The sequence below is a fragment of the Pecten maximus genome, chromosome 6, assembly GCF_902652985.1.
Source record: "Pecten maximus chromosome 6, xPecMax1.1, whole genome shotgun sequence".
Classification (NCBI taxonomy): Eukaryota; Metazoa; Mollusca; class Bivalvia; order Pectinida; family Pectinidae; genus Pecten; species Pecten maximus.
The window spans coordinates 24,190,974-24,214,934 of NC_047020.1; the positions used below are offsets into that span (position 1 = coordinate 24,190,974).

A 23,961-nucleotide genomic window follows, 5' to 3' on the forward strand; every position below is an offset into this window, starting at 1 on the left:
GTTACGCTGTAAGCTGTCTCTGTAGTTAAGTTATAAATAAAGACCGAAGTAAGCGGCTGATCAAATAGAACATTATGAAACGAATCCAATAATTCAAATGACAATTTGCCAATAAAATATGTCAATAAAATTTTGAATAAAAACATAAGGCGTTGGTGTTTCTATGCTTATACGTGCCATGGAAGCCTTATGGAAAGGGTAAAAAGTATCAACTACATTGAAATGTTTTTAAAGTTACTACTACTTGGAAAGCTAATATTTTTCATCAATGACACTTGCAAAATCAATTTTGAAGAAAGTAAAATAAACATTAAGTTGATAACTTGCCTTTATAAAGCATAATAGCACTGTACATATTGGAGCACGACATATATATGTGTTTATATGTAAAGCATAGAAATAACATGGTTCTAAAAAACGGAAATCCAACAGAACGTTTAGCAATACAAGTCATTATATTAACTCAGCCTTAAGCGACCATTGCGAGTAATCTCCCTTTTTATTGTAACAATCACATTGTGGTTCACGAATGCTTTTTTGGTTGGTCGATAGAAAGGTCCGAATAAAAAAGAACTTTAGAACTACATTGGAAATATATTAAATCTGTAACACAAACAGTAACACAAACAGCGATTAAAAATTGCCTAAGAGATTTCGAAAACGTCCCGTTTCCTTTTGTCAAGCAACTCTATGCAAACATTTTGTTGACGTTTTCTAAAGCCAACAAACGCAGTTTGGAATCACTGTTTGTGTTAAAGAGGCTTGCCCGCAGAGAGATCAGAAAAATCGGCTAATAGAAAAAGATTTTTTACACATGACAGATTGTTGGAATTGTTGAGTTTTTCATTTTATTTTCCTTATAAAACGCTGAAAAGTGATATTAAAACCTCATTTTTTAAATATTATTTATTTAATCGCAACCCGCAATAAGTCCCCGCTATAAAGTGGAGTTTAATCAAAGAAACAAGCACGTGCACAGTGCCGCACAGTGATAACTTCAAAGGCAGCGTCGATTTACAAAGAAGATTTGCCGTTATATTCCATACATTTCCCTCTCAGGTTGAGTTTTAAAACGTCTTTTAAATACATATTCTGTAATTGTTTTCAAGAAATAAAGTTGGAAAGCCTCTAATTTTGTCACATAGAAACGTGTACTGAAGTTTATTTAGTGATCGGAGATGTGCCGTTTACCGGTCCGTCTGCGGGTAAGCCTCTTTAAGGATAATAATTATTTCCGAATAATATTTATACCAAACAGACGAATCTCATCACAACACAATGACTATACTAAATTTTGCAGTTCTTTGGTCGAAGTTTAATTCTAATATTGTTAACATTTTTATTTAATTAATAAAAAATCTTTTATATCTAACTGCACATGGCCATCCAATGTTGATATTTACACTTACTGTAGGTCTACTGCACAAACAGAGAGTCAACTTCCGGTGCGTTCGAGGGTGCACCAACCAGGAAAGTTTTTTTTTTAATTTCAATGAACACTATTACAGATTACACTACTGATATATCCGTTCATATCTCTATCTTATGTACATTGTATTTTTTTGTGAGATGAGGAAAAATGAGAGCCCCTTGCAGGAGAAATAAAATCAATTATTTCTTATTTCAGCTAACGAAATGAATGATAAAAAAAATAAATAAAAAACACAAACAAAATAAAGAAAAGAAAAAAATATCTTACCAATATAAACTTCCTTCATAACAGGCAAGTAGGCATCGTTATACGGAATTAATACCGCACACACCATTAATCACATGTAAAGGCAAGACTTACCGACACAATTCAGGCTTAAATACATAACACATCAATGCAACTTAATCATTTGATTAACATCCGTGGTAAAAAAATACAATGATTATAAAATCTGGTGGAGAATCATTACGCCAAGTACTGGACGAGGTTGTATCACAGATAAAACAACAAACACACAAATGTTCACTACGTTTGTGTATCATAAGAAATAATTTTCTCGCTACAGCACTATTTTCATTTTTCTGGTAAACCCATAGTATTACTATTAAATATATTGAGGACTAACCCCCGCTAGTGTGCGGTTTTTACTATATTTCAATAAAAATAGTATATTAACGACTAGTTAGCTGAATACCTTTCCTCACTACAGTGCGAATTTTACGATATTTACGGTAAAGTAATCCATTAATGGAATACCCTTTTCTTCTTTATTTTCATGATGTTTTGGGTTACGTTATCCGTTATCGACTTGTAGAGTCAATACAGGAATGCTAATATATGTTGTCAGTAGGATGTTTCAGCCGATCCTTCACTTAGTTATAACCATTTCGCAAACTTCTATTTAGCAAGACTACATACCTATAATTAGTAACACGACAGACCTGTCTGTCAACTTTAATTCAACATTAAATAGCATATAATTTGCATTAGCCACATAAAACGTAAAAAAATATTAGCATAAACACCTGAACATTATCATAATGACTGCTGTAAACAGTCATTTTACATTGAAGACGACCATAGTAAAAATATTTGTAATTTGATTAAAGGATTTCGTAGACAAGCATGGCCATAGTAAGGATTTGTTACTACTGTAACATTATTTAATACTCCGTCTATAATCTCACCGACTATTGTGATCCTTTAAATACAGCCCAATATTAATGTTACCAACAGGGACAGGCCTATATCATACTATATATGTTAACAATACTTTCATTAACATTGCAAATCTAATCCCGTATAATTATTGCTTCATTATATATATTTTGATTTGCTTATTGTTTTTTTTTACTTTGTATTTTTCAATTCATTTCATTTCTTTTATTCTTTTTGCAAGTACACAATGTCATGGACACTATTTTAATTTGCTGACATGATAAGCTTATATGAAAATTTGGCTTGATATGTCATATCGATTATAGGCACTAATACAATAAGTCGACTTAACTGTGTTACATTGTAAGGCAAAACTTTCGGCATGTAAATAATGAATTATAACAATGGAATAAAAAGTCTAGTGCACTCTAAATGAAAATAAAAAGTGAAGTACACAGAATACCAGTAGATATACCCGATAAATATACTCTGTTACACTTAAATATCTTACACAATATTTCCAGCAGTTACTCTCTCAAATCATACCCTTTTTTATAACGCTAAAATATCTTATAATTATTTCCAATAGTTGATCTCGCAAATTATACCCTGTCATTACAGAAAATGCATTGAACCTGCTATTTACCCCCCTTAACCATTCAGGTTATACGTTTAAACCGGTGAATACATTATTTTCAGCAGTTACTCTCACAAATCATACCCTGTTATTACATTAACATACATTTATAATTTTGTATATATTATACCTACTAGTTACTCCTCATTCATGTTATACATTAAAACCGGTGAATACATTATTTTCAGCAGTTCCTCTCCCAATTTACATAAAAACTACATCAATGTACATGTATTATACCTACTAGTTACTTCCTTAACCAAATTCATGTTATACATTAAAACCGGTAAACACATTATTTTTAGGAGTTACTAACTTCTCACACCCTGTTAAACAGCAAATTAAGATAAAACATTCTTAACATCAATAAATAATCATACTTTTATCGCATCGTTAGTAACAGATATAAAAACATATTATAGTAAAATAATACCATATTCAACAACCAAAATATCAATCTGACATACACAAAATGTCCTCTTTCCAAAAATGGCACCTCCATGAATGTTATAATCATAAAAATGGCATTGCTATTGTAATATTTCCGATAGCATTGTGTAGGTGATGTGTGAAATAATGTATCGGAGACAATCTTTTCATTGTTAGTAAAAGTAACATATTTCATAGTATCCTGACTTATTGAGCAGAATTCAAGCTAAAATTTCTAATGAAAACTACTAGCAAATTTATAAATATATTTTTGTAAATATAATTTTTTTTTAAAAACTGAACAATTAAAACATACTTAAGCAATGCAAACCGTAATTGATTAGTATATACAGACAAGCTTTTTGTAACACAAGTCATAGAGTCGTCCCAACGTTTTATCGTCATGTGATAGACACCAAACCATTTAATGGTTGTCAATACATGGGTAACAGGTGACGGTGGTCGGTTATAAACATAATACACCCGTTCATAGAAGAACACATGGGCACTACATGGTAAGGCAGTGTATCCCCTTCTAGGAGATGTCAAGGCAGAGGACATGGCCATTGTTGTATACATATCTAGGGCCACAGCTATACATATTCAGGGCCAACTATCTGGATCATATGTCGAACCTGAAATTATCAATGATGAGAAGAGAATATGATAAATGTTATGCATCGTTATGCAACATACAAACAAATAGCTAACCAGAAGTATATTGGAGAGGAAACCATAAGCGCAAGACTCTTAAATGGGAGCTAAATCTCTATTTGAATACAAAATGTACATGTTAATATTGGACTTTTATAGCTTTCTATAACAGAGCTGGGAATTTGTAACTTTCTATAACAGGAAATTATGTAGGTAAGCTAGGGCGCCCTAAGAAGGAAAACGTATCGAGACTAATAGCCAGAATCTAGTAAAAAAGAACGATTTTTGAAAATTTAACAGGTCCAAACTTTCTGTAGAAATCATCTTCAACGTGTAAACATTTGCTTCTCTCGTACCTACAGATGTAATACTGATTGATCCCTTGTAATAAACTCTTTGGTTTACTGCATGCATAGCTATGTAATAAAACCTGATAACTTTATTCTGACGTCATAATAAAGAACAATGACATAACGTCAACAAAATGACAAAGTCTTCCCGTCAAAACTTTAACGTCATCCTCTGAAACCCGTAAAAAGGACACAGGCGGTGATAGAAGCTACGATATTTATGCGCCACCTCAGGTTGGTGGTTGCTTTTTCGGGTACCAAGATTTCATTTCCAGTTATGGTTTTCTTGAAGAACAAAGTGTCGATAATTGTGGATTTTCAAAATGGGGGAATGTTTTAATGAAACATAGCGGAAAATTGTGATAGAAAAGATATGAGAAAAAAATACTCTTTCATAAGTGGGTACGAAGGATGTAAATATCTTACCCTCGGGATCACAAACTGTGGTAAAACCAACGGCAAGCCTCTGGTTTTTACTAAATGCTGTTGGTCTTTCATACCCACATATGAAAAAATACCCTTGTAGTTTTATACATCCTAGTGTCTAACACACGTGTCTTTATAACATTGGTGTCTGGTTATTGTATATGTTTTGTAATTCCCGTCTGTCTGGGCACTTCCGATCGCTATTAATAATTCTCTGTCTAGAAAGATAGTTAATCGTCCTTTACTTTACCCAGTCCTTACACGTTCAACCATATAACACCAGCCAATATGATATAGCCTAACCACGGGATATATACAGCGTTCAACAGCAACCTGGGGAAATGTGGTGTTTTCGTATTTTTCTGTTCCCATTGGAATCCTAAAACGCAGACATCCACAGATCCAACCTTTTGTGTTATGTACTTAGCGAATTTGGAAAGATATTTTCTTTTTGACAACAGACAGTATAATGTCGGCAGTAGGACTACATTTCTTCTGAGAGCTCTATGTGGGATATTAGCAATTTTTAATGATTTAAATTAAAGAATACTTACATTTCGAATTTGTAGTTGACTCATAATATTGACTAAAAATAACGTCGCGTATCCTGTGTACTGGATGAAACAAAGAAACTCCTGAAATAAGAGTGAAAGTAATCCGTAATGAACAAGATCGCAAATCAATACTTACACCAAATAGGTCAGTGTATCTATTAATATCAATATAAACACCAAATAGGTCAGTGTATCTATTAATATCAATATAAACACCAAATAGGTCAGTGTATCTATTAATATCAATACAAACACCAAATAGGTCAGTGTATCTATTAATATCAATATAAACACCAAATAGGTCAGTGTATCTATCAATATCAATAAGGGTCAAAGAAGTAATATGAACAGTATAATCCAGATAACACTGGATCCTCACATAAATGTATGGAGGATACGAATTACTTGTAATGATTATATATGGGGCAAAGAAGTAATTCAAACAGTGTAAACAATAAGGTTTGTTAAATTTTCGAGGCAATCCGCCCCTTTATCAAAACACAAAAAATTACAAATACAATCACATAATATATATAAGAAGTACTGGAAATACAATAAAAAACAATAAGAATAATGTTTTAGTAACTGGAGAAACCACAATGAACCCTTCGGCAAACGTGGGCCGAAGGCGGATACTAGCGTGACTGCATCATGTTCAACACTTAGAACGCTACGCGACCAACGGCAGAGATATCTTGAATTCCCCCGCACGTGAAAGTATATCGAAGAGTTCAAAGACGATTCGTCCCTAAATACTGCTATTTATTTCTAGAAGACGTCTTTAACGTTCGTTCATACCCCGAGGGTAGCAGGTTTGGAGATTGGTAATCCAGTATCTTTCTCTGGAACGAAACGTCATACCCCGAGGGTAGCAGGTTTGGAGATTGGTAATCCAGTATCTTTCTCTGGAACGACGTTTCGTTCCAGAGAAAGATATTGGATTACCAATCTCCAAACCTGCTACCCTCGGGGTATGAACGAACGTTAAAGACGTCTTCTGGATGTACTCTCCATCTGACCATTATATCTGACTATTCATGTAGTTAATTATTCAATTTGTTAAATTTTTCATAATTGCTGTACTTTTTGGGGCATCTATTCATTGTTGCTCTTTGAGACTCACATTTAGTCGCCTCCCGCCATCATGCAACAGCATCTTGGTCCGAGTTGGTCCGAATCGTCTGTTTCCCGTAGCGTCCTGTAGGGACACTTCGGCCTTCGTATTTCTTATATTTTCAGTCTTGATAAATATTTGTAGTAGTTTTTTCACACCACTTTCTATAATTCTAATGATCTAAAACATATTTTTCTAAAGTTTTTCAGACTTTGTACACGATATTTAATCAATCACTGTAGAGACGATAATGCAAATTTTTTTATATGAATGCAATGTCGTCCACTAGCAGTATTTAGGGACGAATCGTCTTTGAACTCTTCGATATACTTTCACGTGCGGGGGAATTCAAAATATCTCTGCCGTTGGTCGCATAGCGTTCTAGTGTTGAACATGATGCAGTCACGCTAGTATCCGCCTTCGGCCCACGTTTGCCGAAGGGTTCATTGTGGTTTCTCCAGTTACTAAAACATTATTCTTATTGTTTTTTATTGTATTTCCAGTACTTCTTATATATATTATGTGATTGTATTTGTAATTTTTTGTGTTTTGATAAAGGGGCGGATTGCCTCGAAAATTTAACAAACCTTATTGTTTACACTGTTTGAATTACTTCTTTGCCCCATATTAATATAAATACAAACACCAAATAGGTCAGTGTATCTATTAATATCAATATAAACACCAAATAGGTCAGTGTATCTATTAATATCAATACAAACACCAAATAGGTCAGTGTATCTATTAATATCAATATAAACACCAAATAGGTCAGTGTATCTATTAATATCAATATAAACACCAAATAGGTCAGTGTATCTATTAATATCAATATAAACACCAAATAGGTCAATGAGTATATTGATATCAATACTAACATCAAATAGATCAATGTGTATATTCACATCAATACTAATATCAATTTGGTCAATAAATATATTAATATCAATAGTAACACCAAATAGATCAATGTGTATATTGACTATATTCATATCAATAATAATACCAAATCAGTCGAGGTGTATATTTGTATCAATACTAACATCAAATAGATCAATGGATATATCAATATCAATACTGACATCAAATAGATCAATGGATATATCAATATCAATACTGACATCAGATAGATCAATGGATATATCAATATCAATACTGACATCAGATAGATCAATGGATATATTAATATCAATACTAACATCAAATAGATCAATGGATATATCAATATCAATACTAACATCAAATAGATCAATGGATATATTAATATCAATATCCGATAGTTTACTGTTATCGTATTATAGCGACGAATTACCAAACACTTTCCAAATTTCGGATTTGGTATGAGCATATCTTTCAGCTGTCACAGTAGACGTATCGTTGAATGTATACTTAAGTTCTTTCTGATAGGTTTATAAACTACAGTGTAGTTGTGTACTAACAGTTTCATTAGGTATTTACCATGTATGTTGATGTGCTTAAATACTTCCATTATATTCTTAAGCTGATACTTACCAGTAACTTTTGTAGTTGTAACTCCTACCGACATGGGTCTGTTCGGATTAATGGTGTTTTGTGCATGGCACATACAGGTATTTTGAATAACTGTTTACAACTGCTGGGCATATTTCCCTATGAACAGCTGGATTATTTTGAAATCCTTTTGGTGGCTACCTCACTAAACGACATACAAGGGACCTCTCTCGTATGTCATCTAGTGCAAATAGGGTAAAGATTCTAGTCACAAGGCCAAAACCACAGCAGCTCCGGACGGTCCGTGGTCACAGCTTCCATGAGATACTTACTCTCCACTAGAGGTACATTGCTGGATACTATACCGCCTGATCGTTCGCAGCCACGACATTGGAGAGATGGCAGTAGCACCTACCTTTATCTTGTGGTGATTTTGCTACAATTAAAGATATACGGAGATGCCTTTTGAGTGGCTGTAGTGGTACTTACCCATATCTTGTCCAGGAATATGGCCAGGAGGAGGTACTGTAGCATGGCTTGTGCCTCTATCAGTCTCCAGGAGTAAAACACTACCCACGTGGTTAAGGAGTGGAGAGCTAGTGTCTGTTGTTCCTGTTAATAAAATACAGTCATAAAGTCATTGTACTTGTTTCAAGCTTACCACCATTTCTTGGTCCAAGGCTGCATATGATAGGGATTTTTTTAATCCATACCCATTAAGTTGAGTGTCATGTCTGCATTTAAAACTCGCGGAGACATATTGAAACATGTTTTTGTTTTAATTTAAAATCTAAATGTATGTTAATTAAATAATATCTTACTTCACGAACTTTGAACAACATCGACCCTTATAGTAGATGTTTTTTGTGCCTCTGCAAACTCATAGGGATTCGAATTCCTACCATTTCAAATCGGAACATATTTGAACATTTTATCGTTAAGTCCTCCAATAGAAGCAAACAAATCAAAGAAAGAAAAACTTCACTAGAAAGAAAGGAAAATACAAAGTCGCAACTGGGGAAGCACAACAATGTTCGTCTATTCCATATGCCCTATGTAGAAGGTCAAGGCGCTTTCGTCAGCTTACGGCCTTTCAGTTGCATGGGATGGAGGACACTTTCAGTCGCACACCCGGACAACACACAGTGGGACCCAGCATGTCAGGAATATTTGGTAACCAATGTCCCCTAACTACAGTGGGACCCAACATGTCAGGAATATTTGGTAACCAATGTCCCCTAAGTACAGTGGGACCCAGCATGTCAGGAATATTTGGTAACCAATGTCCCCTAAGTACAGTGGGACCCAACATGTCAGGAATATTTGGTAACCAATGTCCCCTAAGTACAGTGGGACCCAGCATGTCAGGAATATTTGGTAACCAATGTCCCCTAAGTACAGTGGGACCCAACATGTCAGGAATATTTGGTAACCAATGTCCCCTAAGTAGAAGGCATGGGGAATACTATCCCTGACTTGTAGGTACATCCTTGTTTATGTACTGGTTAAATTGAACATTATGGCTTCAGTGATTAAAGATGTTGACTTCGTTTTTGGTGACAATGACTCTAAGAACATCATCACTCATAACTATGTACATGTGTACATTTTTACCCATAACTATGTACATGTGTATATCTTTACCCATAACTATGTACATGTGTATATCTTTACCCATAACTATGTACATGTGTATATCTTTACCTATAAATATGTACATGTGTACATCTTTACCCATAACTATGTACCTGTGTATATCTTTACCTATAACTATGTACCTGTGTAAATATTTACCTATAACTATGTACCTGTGTAAATATTTACCAATAACTGTGTACATGTGTACATCTTTACCCATAACTATGTACATGTGTATATCTTTACCTATAACTGTACATGTGTATATCTTTACCCATAACTATGCACATGTGTATATATTTACCCATAACTATGTACATGTGTATATCTTTACCTATAACTATACATTATCAGCTATTACCATTAGTGTTATCATCCATTATAATGACATGTTTCACTTCTAAGGACTTTGGGCATGTTAATCGTAATCTACATGTATATTAGTTTATTCATCTAACGTAACGTGTTATTTACCACTATTTTATCAGTCTTCTGCCACCGTCTACCTATCTACCTACCTCTTCTAGTGACGTTTCCATCTTGGTAGTAAATATTCCACCGAAAGCTTCCGTGGTTTTATCAAAAGTCATTCCCGTTAGGGCTAACATAAGGCCGTAACACAACACTTTATAAAATATATGATTTCTTGGATATTTTTGCTGGTATGGTTTTTCACCCTCCCCTAAAGATGCTGTACCGTTCTCGGGCGACTTTGTGAATGGTAGGGAAACGGTTGGCTGTTTTTGCACTTGATTTTTCCATAAATAGAAAAGAACGCCAAAACAAAGGGCAATGCCACTTGTTGTATCACAAATAGTGTCTACTACGAATCCCAGATTTCTCCTGTCGCTACGGTAACCGTGTAGTCCTTTATGGCTTCTATACACAACCCCGTCATAAACGTCTAACCAAAGGCGAAGTTCAAAAATTAAAACGCCGATGCGACGTCGACGTAATGATTCTGACGTCACGAATTTTCCAGACAGAAATCCGAGGGCGAGATGTGTAGCACTGATCATGTTCGGGGTGATGAAATAGAAAATCCTACTAAACTGTGTATACTCGTCGAAGTACTCCGTCGTCAAGCTGATGATGTAATGGTTTGTGGGCGCGGTCATCAGTAGTTTTACTGACAACGGTCCGAAAGGGGAATAAGAGGTAGTCTTTTCCTGATCCACTAGAGCTGTACTCTGTAGTGTCATGTACAGAACGATGTCCATGATGACGAAGTACATGAGGATGAGAAGTGACGTCATCAGCAGCAGACTTCGCTCCGTCCGACAAGATTGCAACAAGTAGTTCAGCATTCTCAACGGAGGGTCGGTTGTCATGGAGACCTCCCTGAAGTGTAACCTTCCTAATATCTTTACAATTGTCTGTTGAATTGATGTCGTTTTCCTGCAACAAATGGAACACTATCAGATACATCAATGTATAGTACTATTTCTGTTTAAAGCTTTTTGCAATTTTATCCAAATCACAAACAACAGGCGTAGGATGATATGAACGCAACACCATGACTTCAGCTACAAAGTTGTGTCATTTTAATTACTTATTAACAAAGGTGTACCCACTGGTGACTAACTATCACTGTGTACCAACGTGGGACTAACTACCAGGGTGTACCAGTGTAGGACTAACTACCAGGGGATACCAGTGTAGGACTAACTACCAGGTGGTACCAACGTGGGGACTAACTACCAGGGGATACCAATGTAGGACTAACTACCAGGGTGTACCAACGTGGGGTCTAACTACCAGGGTGTACCAGTGTAGGACTAACTACCAGGGTGTACCAACGTGGGGACTAACTACCAGGGTGTACCAGTGTAGGACTAACTACCAGGGTGTACCAACGTGGGGACTAACTACCAGGGTGTACCAGTGTAGGACTAACTACCAGGGTGTACCAACGTGGGGTCTAACTACCAGGGTGTACCAGTGTAGGACTAACTACCAGGGTGTACCAACGTGGGGACTAACTACTAGGGTGTACCAGTGTAGGACTAACTACCAGGGTGTACCAACGTGGGGACTAACTACCAGGGTGTACCAGTGTAGGACTAACTACCAGGGTGTACCAGTGTAGGACTAACTACCAGGATGTACCAGTGTAGGACTAACTACCAGGGTGTACCAGTGTAGGACTAACTACCAGGATGTACCAGTGTAGGACTAACTACCAGGGTACCAGTGTAGGACTAACTACCAGGGTGTACCAGTGTAGGACTAACTACCAGGATGTACCAGTGTAGGACTAACTACCAGGGTGTACCAACGTGGGGTCTAACTACCAGGGTGTACCAGTGTAAGACTAACTACCAGGGTGTACCAGTGTAGGACTAACTACCAGGGTTTACCAGTGTTGGACTAACTACCAGGTGGTACCAGTGTTGGACTAACTACCAGGGGTACCAGTGTAGGACTAACTACCAGGGGGTACCAGTGTAGGACTAACCACCAGGATGTACCAGTGTAGGACTAACTATCAGGGTGTACCAGTGTAGGACTAACTACCAGGATGTACCAGTGTAGGACTAACTACCAGGGTGTACCAGTGTAGGACTAACTACCAGGGGGTACCAGTGTAGGACTAACTACCAGGATTTACCAGTGTAGGACTAACTACCAGGGTGTACCAACGTGGGAACTAACTGCCAGGGGGTACCAGTGTAGGACTAACTACCAGGGGGTCCCAGTGTAGGACTAACTACCAGGGGGTACCAGTGTAGGACTCACTACCAGGGTGTACCAGTGTAGGACTAACTACCAGGGTGTACCAACGTGGGGACTAACTACCAGGGTGTACCAGTGTAGGACTAACTACCAGGGTGTACCAGTGTAGGACTAACTACCAGTGTATACCAGTGTAGGACTAACTACCAGGGGGTACCAGTGTAGGTCTAACTACCAGGGTGTACCAGTGTAGGACTAACTACAAGGGTGTACCAGTGAAGGACTAACTACCAGGGGGTACCAGTGTTGGACTAACTACCAGGGTGTACCAGTGTAGGACTAACTACCAGGGTGTACCAACGTGGGGTCTAACTACCAGGGTGTACCAGTGTAGGACTAACTACAAGGGGGTACAAGTGTTGGACTAACTACCAGGGGTACCAGTGTAGGACTAACTACCAGTGTGTACCAGTGTTGGACTAACTACCAGGGGTACCAGTGTAGGACTAACTACCAGTGTGTGCCAGTGTTGGACTAACTACCAGGGGTACCAGTGTAGGACTAACTACCAGTGTATACCAGTGTAGGACTAACTACCAGGATGTACCAGTGTAGGACTAACTACCAGGGGGTACCAACGTGGGGACTAACTACCAGGGTGTACCAGTGTAGGACTAACTACCAGGGTGTACCAGAGTAGGATTAACTACCAGGGTGTACCAACGTGGGGTCTAACTACCAGGGTGTACCAGTGTATAACTAACTACCAGGTGGTACCAGTGTAGGACTAACTACCAGGTGGTACCAGTGTTGGACTAACTACCAGGGGGTACCAGTGTATAACTAACTACCAGGTGGTACCAGTGTAGGACTAACTACCAGGTGGTACCAGTGTAGGACTAACTACCAGGGGGTACCAACGTGGGGTCTAACTACCAGGGTGTACCAGTGTAGGACTAACTACCAGGGTGTACCAGTGTAGGACTAACTACCAGGGTGTACCAGTGTAGGACTAACTACCAGGGTGTACCAGTGTAGGACTAACTACCAGGGAGTACCAGTGTAGGACTAACTACCAGGGTGTACCAGTGTAGGACTAACTACCAGGATGTACCAGTGTATGACTAACTACCAGGGGGTAACAGTGTAGGACTAACTACAAGGTTGTACCAGTGTAGGACTAAATACAAGGGTGTACCAGTGTAAGACTAACTACCAGGGTGTACCAGTGTAGTACTAACTACCAGGGTGTACCAGTGTAGTACTAACTACCAGGGTGTACCAGTGTAGGACTAACTACCAGTGTGTACCATTGTAGGACTAATTTCCAGGGTGTACCAGTGTTGGACTAACTACCAGGGTGTACCAGTGTAGGACTAAGTACAAGGGGGTAACAGTGTAGGACTAACTACAAGGTTGTACCAGTGTAGGACTAAATACAAGGGTGTACCAGTGTTGGACTAACTACCAGGGTGTACCAGTGTAGGACTAACTACCAGGGTGTACCAGAGTAGGACTAACTACCAGGGTGTACCAACGTGGGGTCTAACTACCAGGGTGTACCAGTGTATAACTAACTACCAGGTGGTACCAGTGTAGGACTAACTACCAGGTGGTACCAGTGTTGGACTAACTACCAGGGGGTACCAGTGTATAACTAACTACCAGGTGGTACCAGTGTAGGACTAACTACCAGGTGGTACCAGTGTAGGACTAACTACCAGGGGGTACCAACGTGGGGTCTAACTACCAGGGTGTACCAGTGTAGGACTAACTACCAGGGTGTACCAGTGTAGGACTAACTACCAGGGTGTACCAGTGTAGGACTAACTACCAGGGTGTACCAGTGTAGGACTAACTACCAGGGAGTACCAGTGTAGGACTAACTACCAGGGTGTACCAGTGTAGGACTAACTACCAGTATGTACCAGTGTAGGACTAACTACCAGGGGGTAACAGTGTAGGACTAACTACAAGGTTGTACCAGTGTAGGACTAAATACAAGGGTGTACCAGTGTAAGACTAACTACCAGGGTGTACCAGTGTAGTACTAACTACCAGGGTGTACCAGTGTAGTACTAACTACCAGGGGTACCAGTGTAGTACTAACTACCAGGGTGTACCAGTGTAGGACTAACTACCAGTGTGTACCAGTGTAGGACTAACTACCAGGGTGTACCAGTGTAGGACTAACTACAAGGTTGTACCAGTGTAGGACTAAATACAAGGGTGTACCAGTGTAAGACTAACTACCAGGGTGTACCAGTGTAGTACTAACTACCAGGGTGTACCAGTGTAGTACTAACTACCAGGGGGTACCAGTGTAGTACTAACTACCAGGGTGTACCAGTGTAGGACTAACTACCAGTGTGTACCATTGTAGGACTAACTACCAGGGTGTACCAGTGTTGGACTAACTACAAGGTTGTACCAGTGTAGGACTAAATACAAGGGTGTACCAGTGTAAGACTAACTACCAGGGTGTACCAGTGTATAACTTACTTCCAGGGGGTATCAGTGTAGGACTAACTACAAGGTTGTACCAGTGTATAACTAACTACCAGGGGGTACCAACGTGGGGACTAACTACCAGGGTGTACCAGTGGGACTACTCAGGGGTACAGGTAGACTAACTACCAGGTGTACCAGTGTAGGACTAACTACCAGGGTGTACCAGTGTAGGACTAACTACCAGGGTGTACCAGTGTAGGACTAACTACCAGGGTGTACCAGTGTAGGACTAACTACCAGGTGGTACCAGTGTAGGACTAACTACCAGGGGGTACCAGTGTAGGACTAACTACCAGGAGGTACCAGTGTAGGACTAAATACCAGGTAGGACTAACTACCGAGGTTGGGTACCAGTGGTAGGACTCTAACACCATGGGGTGTACCAGGTGTAATGGACTAACTACCAGGGGGTTCCAGTGTGGACTAACTACCAGGGGTGTATCAGTGTTGGACTAACTACCAGGGGGTACCAGTGTTGGACTAACTACCAGGGGTACCAGTGTAGGACTAACTACCAGGGGGTACCAGTGTTGGACTAACTACCAGGGGTGTATCAGTGGTATGACTAACTAACCATGGGGTACCAGTGTAGGACTAACTACCAGGGTGTACCAGGTGTAGGACTAACTACCGAGTGGGTGTACCAGTGTTGGACTAACATACCCAGGGGTGTACAGTGTAGGACTAAGCTACCAGGGTAGTAACCAGTGGAGGACTAACTACCAGGGGGTAACCAGTGTTAAGGAACTAGATACCAGTGGTGTACCAGTGGTAGGACTAACTACCAGGGGTGTACTCATGTAGGACTAGCTACCCAGGGTGTACCAGTGTAGGACTAACTACCAGGGGGTACCAGTGTAGGACTAGCTACCAGGGTGTACCAGTGTAGGACTAACTACCAGGGTGTACCAGTGTAGGACTAACTACCAGGGGGTACCAGTGTTGGACTTACTACCAGGGTGTACCAGTGTAGGACTAACTACCAGGGGTACCAGTGTAGGACTAACTACCAGTGTGTACCAGTGTTGGACTAACTACCAGGGGTACCAGTGTAGTACTAACTACCAGGGGGTACCAGTGTTGGACTAACTACCAGGGTGTACCAGTGTAGGACTAACTACCAGGGTGTACCAGTGTAGGACTAACTACCAGGGGGTACCAGTGTAGGACTAACTACCAGGGTGTACCAGTGTAGGACTAACTACCAGGGTGTACCAGTGTAGGACTAACTACCAGGGGGTACCAGTGTAGGACTAACTACCAGGGGGTACCAGTGTAGGACTAACTACCAGGGTGTACCAGTGTAGGACTAACTACCAGGGTGTACCAGTGTAGGACTAACTACCAGGGGTGTACCAGTGTAGGACTAACTACCAGGGGGTATCAGTGTTGGACTAACTACCAGGGTGTACCAGTGTAGGACTAACTACCAGGGGGTACCAGTGTAGGACTAACTACCAGGGGTGTACCAGTGTAGGACTAACTACCAGGGGGTACCAGTGTAGGACTAACTACCAGGGGGTACCAGTGTTGGACTAACTACCAGGGTGTACCAGTGTTGGACTAACTACCAGGGGGTACCAGTGTTGGACTAACTACCAGGGTGTACCAGTGTAGGACTAACTACCAGGGTATACCAGTGTAGGACTAACTACCAGGGGTGTACCAGTGTAGGACTAACTACCAGGGGTGTATCAGTGTTGGACTAACTACCAGGGTGTACCAGTGTAGGACTAACTACCAGGGGGTACCAGTGTTGGACTAACTACCAGGGGTGTATCAGTGTAGGACTAGCTACCAGGGTGTACCAGTGTAGGACTAACTACCAGGGGGTACCAGTGTTGGACTAACTACCAGGGGTGTACCAGTGTAGGACTAACTACCAGGGTGTACCAGTGTAGGACTAACTACCAGGGGGTACCAGTGCTTGGACTAACTACAAGGGGTGTATCAGTGTTGGACTAACTACCAGGGGTGTATCAGTGTAGGACTAACTACCAGGGGTGTATCAGTGTAGGACTAACTACCAGGGGGTACCAGTGTATGACTAACTACCAGGGGTGTACCAGTGTAGGACTAACTACCAGGGGGTACCAGTGTTGGACTAACTACCAGGGTGTACCAGTGTAGGACTAACTACCAGGGGGTACCAGTGTATGACTAACTACCAGGGTGTACCAGTGTATGACTAACTACCAGGGTGTACCAGTGTAGGACTAACTACCAGGGGGTACCAGTGTTGGACTAACTACCAGGGGGTACCAGTGTTGGACTAACTACCAGGGGGTACCAGTGTAGGACTAACTACCAGGGGGTACCAGTGTTGGACTAACTACCAGGGGGTACCAACGTGGGGACTAACTACCAGGGTGTACCAGTGTAGGACTAACTACCAGGGGGTACCAGTGTTGGACTAACTACCAGGGGGTACCAGTGTTGGACTAACTACCAGGGGTGTATCAGTCTAGGACTAACTACCAGGGGTGTATCAATGTAGGACTGATAAGTGTCGAGGTAACGTCGCATACATAATAAGGAATAATATCACGGCTGCCGTGTAATTTTGTTTACTATGGGAGTAAGTTCATTTTGTGAATACTAATGTGAGAGACCACGTTAAGATGTATCAATTATAGCATATGTAACACTGAATGAGAAATAACTTACATCGACTGGAGTTTACAGGGAGTTAAACCGCACTTCCCTTATCCTACTACGACATACTGACCTTTGCAAGCAGCTGTTCATCCACAATGGTAACCTGATGGTATTAAACTCTACATGGCCTATATAATCTTTTCGTCCGGTATTCTAGTCGTACGTGTGTGGAGTAAACGTGCTCCCTCGACGGACAAAGATGTGTATACTCATTCCAAAATATGTTATATCCCTCACACACACGTGACCGCGCCCGTTACGCGTGTGTGCGTGTTTGTTGATAAGCATGTGTACACGTGACGTATGTGTATGTAACATTCCGTTGTAGGACGGGTGTTTTCTGCTACTGTACGGTAGCTTTACATATGTGTAGATAAGTAGATAACTAGCCGGCAACCGTGGAACGAAAATCTTCATTACATTATATTTTGTATAGATAAGAACACGCGTTTGTACACAGTATTATATTTGTACATTGTATTTATACGTGTACTGAGAATGAATGAGACAGAGAAAGTTATCAAATACACTCACTATACTTACAAGTAAGACGTCGAATGACATCGAAGTAGCATTAAGTATAATACAGAAGTATTAATGACGTATGTCTCGATTAAAAACACAAACAAGACATCTGTTTAAAGCATGATATGGTACAACGTATATACACGGTCGATATGGTCGACTAACCATCAGCACATCGCGAGTACATACACTCCTATGGTAAGGCCAGTAGGCTAGTATTCCGAATAACTGATATTCACTGAATTATTCAAACATCTGGTCAGACTCCAGCTTGGAACCCAAATAGTCGGGGCGCTAATATATAATGTATGTACCAAGGTAGTTTTGACGAAGATATAAGTTCAGGAAACAAATATCTTATTCGAAGTAAGTTACTATTAGGTCCGGTGTGAAATATATAGGTACGTTGTTCGGTGTGAAATATACGTTGTTCGGTGTACGTTGTTCGGTGTAAAATATATAGAGGATATCTAACAGTGTCTTCAGTAATACCAAATATATTTCACGAGTGGGGCTAATATTTTGATATGTTTCACGAGTGCGCAGCACGAGTGAAAAATATCAAAATATTAGCCGCACGAGTGAAATATATTTGGTTTTACTGAAGACACTGTTAGATATTCTGCTTATTACATTTTTTATCAACGAAAAACCTACCCAGTATGCTAACTAGGCCTACAGCGATAATTTGTAAACAAAAAATGTAGTTCCCCTGTCCAGGTGCTGAGATATATGTCGGGCTTTCTGATTGGTCAATTATTTTGGTATTTTCTAATCATTAATTTGATTGGTCAAATCAGCAAAAGTGATATTTTTCACTAGTGAAAAATATCACTTTTATAGAATGAATAAATTTTGATATTTCACTGGTAAAAATGTAATAAATACATGTAGGTACGTGTACGTTGTTTGGAAAGATGACGTCACTGTTGATTGAACTGCATCTTGACCAATAAATTTCTCTTGGAAATCTCCTCATAATCATCAAAAATGGTGTCCAAACACGTTCCTTTAGCTTTAAAAGATTTCGGTATCCGCTCATTCACCGTTAGAAGATTAAGGTATCCGCTTATTCACCGTTAGAAGATTTAGGTATCCGCTCATTCACCTTTAGAAAGTTAAGGTATCCACTCATTCACTGTTAGAAGGTTTAGGTATCCGCTCATTCACCGTTAAAAGGTTTAGGTATCCACTCATTCACCGTTAGAAGTTAGAAGATTTAGGTATTCGCACATTCACCGTTAGAATATTAGTTATTCGCACATTCACCGTTAGAATATTAATGTATTCGCTCATTCACCGTTAGAATGTTAATGTATTCGCTCATTCACTGTTAGAAGATTTAGGTATTCGCACATTCACCGTTAGAATATTAAGTTATTCGCACATTCCCCGTTAGAATATTAAGGTATCCGTTCATTCACCGTTAGAAGGTTTAGGTATTCGCACATTCACCGTTATAAGATCTAGGTTTTTGCTCATTCACTGTTAGAAGGTTAATGTATCCGCTCATTCACCGTTAGAAGGTTTAGGTATTCGCACATTCACCGTTTAAGATCTAGGTATTCGCACGTTCAACGTTAGAATATTTTGGTATTCGCACATACACCGTTATAAGAGTAAGGTATCCGCTCATTTACTGTTAGAAGATTTAGGTATTCACTCATTCACCGTTAGAATGTTAAGGTATCCGCTCATTCACCGTTAGAAGGTTTAAGTATTCACTCATTCACCGTTAGAAGATCTAGGTATCCGCTCATTCACCGTTAAAAGGTTTAGGTATCCACTCATTCACCGTTAGAAGCTTATGGTATTCGCACATTCACCGTTAGAAGATTAAGGTATCCGCTCATTCACTGTTAGAAGATTAAGTTATTCGCACATTTTAATGTATCCGCTCAATCACCGTTAGAATATGAAGGTATCCGTTCATTCACCGTTAGAATATGAAGGTGTCCGCTCATTCACCGTTAGAATATGAAGGTATCCGTTCATTCACCGTTAGAAGGTTTAGGTATTCGCACATTCACCGTTTAAGATCTAGGTATTCGCACATGCAACGTTAGAAGGTTTAGGTATCCGCTCATTCACTGGTAGAAGATTTAGGTATCCGCTCATTCACCGGTAGAAGGTTTAGGTATTCGCACATTCACCGTTAGAATATTAAGGTATCCGCTCATTCACCGTTAGAATATGAAGGTATCCGTTCATTCACCGTTAGAAGTTTTAGGTATTCGCACATTCACCGTTTAAGATCTAGGTATTCGCACATGCAACGTTAGAAAATTTTGGTATTCGCACATACACCGTTATAAGATCTAGGTTTTTGCTCATTCACTGTTAGAAGGTTTAGGTATTCACTCATTCACCGTTAGAATGTTAGTTATTCGCACATTCACCGTTAGAATATTAAGGTATCCGTTCATTCACCGTTAGAAGGTTTAGGTATTCACTCATTCACCGTTAGAATGTTAAGGTATCCGCTCATTCACCGTTAGAATGTTAAGGTATTCGCACATTCAACGTTATAAGGTTTAGGTATCCGCTCATTCACCGTTAGAAGGTTTAGGTATCCGCTCATTCACCGTTAGAAGGTTTAGGTATCCGCTCATTCATCGTTAAAAGATTATGGTGTCCGCTTATTCATCGTTAGACGTTAGAAGATTAAGGCAATCGCTTATTCACCGCAAGAATGTTAATGTATCCGCTCATTCACCTTTAGAATGTTAATGTATCCGCTCATTCACCGTTAGAAGGTTTAGGTATCCGCTCATTCACTGTTAGAAGATTTCGGTATCCGCTCATTCACCGTTAGAATATTAAGGTATCCACTCATTCACCGTTAGAAGATTTAGGTATTCGCACATTCACCGTTAGAATATTAGTTATTCGCACATTCACCGTTAGAATATTAGTTATTCGCACATTCACCGTTAGAATATTAAGGTATCCACTCATTCACCGTTAGAAGATTTAGGCATTCGCTCATTCACCATTCACTGTTAGAAGATTAAGGTATTCGCTCATTCACCTTTAGAGTATCTGGATAACCGTTTATTCACTGTTAGAAGATTAAAGTAGCGCTCATTCACTGTTAGAAGATTTGGGTATTCGCTCATTCACCGTAAGAATGTTAAGGTATCTGCTCATTCACCGTTAGAAGATTTTGGTATCCGTTTATTCGCCATTAAAAGATTTAGGAATCCGCACTTTCGTCGTGAGAGAATTTAGTTGTATGCTCATATATCAATAAAAAGTTGCGAGACATCTTTTTCAGCACGATGAGTACATCCGCTCATAAATAATTTGTTACCTGAACGTAATATTCTCTTTGTTTTAAGTGAATGAACGGTATTTTGAAAACAAACTTTCACAATGATGCTCATGTCATATATACACGGTACCGACTTATGATGGTCGTTATATTGTACGAAGTGAGTCTGCTGTGTCGAGGTCTTTAACTGAACATACAGCTATAGAGAAGCCTGTCGTATTGAAGGTTTGTGACTAATTAAGACATGATGATGTCATATTCGTTAACTAGCTGGTCAATTATTTCGATACAATTGACATATTTCCTCAAGTGAACTCTAGTTGTATTATTTAAGTAAACGTCCGGTTTGTAAGGGCGGATTCGAATATCCGTCCATATAAGCATGTGTCCCAAAGCGACTGGCGATGGATATTGTAATGAGCCTAAGACCAGTCTACACCGGTGAACATGTCTCAAATGATGAATATGAGTTTAAAAAGTTCATTCGCGTAATATAAGATATCACATATTATACTCTTATATCCTGTACACATACAGTTCAACATCGCTGTAATGAGTGCAAATGTATACATTACAAATACTGCCGCCATGTTTATATGTGGAGTCCTTTACCTGTCCGACGTTAGTCGATAACAATGGTTTCTGTCTGTCACTGAAATGCACTCACCCTGGATCCCACCTGTGTTACATCCACAAACCAGTCTTCTCGAACATCACAGGTCAGGTTTACATCCGTGGCGTCACATCTTGGTTGTCCCGCACCTGGTAATATCGTGGCTATACCTGTATGTACAATTATAGTAGGACCTCTGTCGTGTGCTGTCCGCTACATGTACACTGTAATCAATGAATGATGTGCTCAATACGCTTCATCGCACTTCGTGTATTGTGGCGGTTATAATTTATCTTGTTCGTTGATCTGTCCCTAATTGTATCTGTCTTAAGAACACTGCCCAATGGGTCAGGTATGGCCATTGTAACTACACAACAAGTCGTTAAAACACATCAATGTAATCAAAATTGAATCTTACCACCGTGTTCTGTTGTTCTACACGAGAAGTGTTGTTTATATCATATTAAGTATTTTCCTGTTACAGGGTGTTCGGTAACGTAATGGTACAGGTAAACAGGGTCTCCAGGTACACGGTACACGTTCTTCACTATATATGCTAATGCACGTATAACACACGTACGTTGCGTATGACTCAGTGGAACCTTTAAGCTATAATATACATGATGTGTTCTGTTCAGTCCCATAGCTGACAGTGTTAACCAGACAAAAACCAAGAATTTAGACGTGTTACTAAGATTCTAAAACAAAAAACAAAAACAAAAAAAATGCTTGAAAATATGACCATCATGATTGTGATTCTATGGTGAGCTACATATTAATTGCCCTTTCAAAATGATATTGCTACCGAACCGCCAGTCTCTCTCTCTCTCTCTCTTTCAAAATGAAAAAGCAGGACAAGGTCGTGGTCTTCATTAGCTTTATATAGTAGTTGGTTAATGAGTGATGTCATTTGATGTTACTATAAAGGACTACACAGCTATCCAGTATACAGATCACAGCAGACAAGAGATGTACTGTAGGCAATGTTTGTCTCCGTCGGCGATCGATAATGACGATGTTCAAACACTTAATTATACGACAGATTTCAAACGAAGTCACATCGAATACTTTGAGTACACCACGTGTTTGTCTTGCATTTTATATTAAGGACAGTGTTTGTTTCGATTATGAAAGATATGTACTTTCAAAGACCGGATATGGGGACGGCTTTAGTGCTAAATCTTGGCACGTGGATTAGTATTATTATGATTTATGGCAACCTTAATTGTCGTATAAACAGTCATTTTTGTGATGTGTGCGGTAACAATTATATTGTATGTGTTGTCAGAATAAATATGTGTACTGTATGTATACGATAACAATTATATTGTATGTATACGATAACAATTATATTGTATGTATACGGTAACAATTATATTGTATGTATACGGTAACAATTATATTGTATGTATACGGTAACAATTACATTGTATGTATACGGTAACAATTATATTGTATGTATACGATAACAATTATATTGTATGTATACGATAACAATTATATTGTATATATACGATAACAATTATATTGTATATATACGGTAACAATTATATTGTATGTGTTGTCAGAATAAATATATGTACTGCATATATTTGGTTATTACATTCTGTTTGTGATATAACGGTAACAACACTAGTGTATGTTGTCTTCCAACGCGGAAGTCGTCCGAGAACGGTGGACCAAGCTCCAGTAGGGAGCGTATTTACCAAATTAAACCTCATTATAGAGTAACGATAACATAGTAAACTCTAACGAACCCAGATTACAGTCATATACAGTGTATATCAGAGATAGACTGATTAGGTGGTCAGCTAATACACATCACACGATATGACTTTGTCA

At 39.2% G+C, this 23,961-nt stretch overlaps 1 protein-coding gene across 2 annotated transcripts; it reads right to left on the bottom strand.

Moving 5' to 3' along the window:
- Positions 1–1,485: 1,485 nt before the first annotated feature.
- Positions 1,486–22,590, bottom strand: LOC117329305 (ceramide phosphoethanolamine synthase-like). 2 transcript variants are annotated; one of them, XM_033887199.1, is made up of 5 exons: positions 22,174–22,590; positions 10,381–11,260; positions 8,714–8,836; positions 5,641–5,721; positions 1,486–4,291 (listed from the first exon to the last, which is right to left on the bottom strand). In XM_033887199.1, the coding sequence occupies exons 2-5, from the start codon at positions 11,191–11,193 to the stop codon at positions 4,250–4,252; spliced, it is 1,059 nt and encodes a 352-aa protein (XP_033743090.1). In that variant the 5' UTR covers positions 11,194–11,260; positions 22,174–22,590; the 3' UTR covers positions 1,486–4,249. The 2 variants fall into 2 exon arrangements, with proteins under 2 accessions (XP_033743090.1, XP_033743089.1); XM_033887198.1 differs by lacking the exon at positions 22,174–22,590 and adding an exon at positions 17,778–18,109.
- Between the last annotated feature and the right edge of the window lie 1,371 nt (positions 22,591–23,961).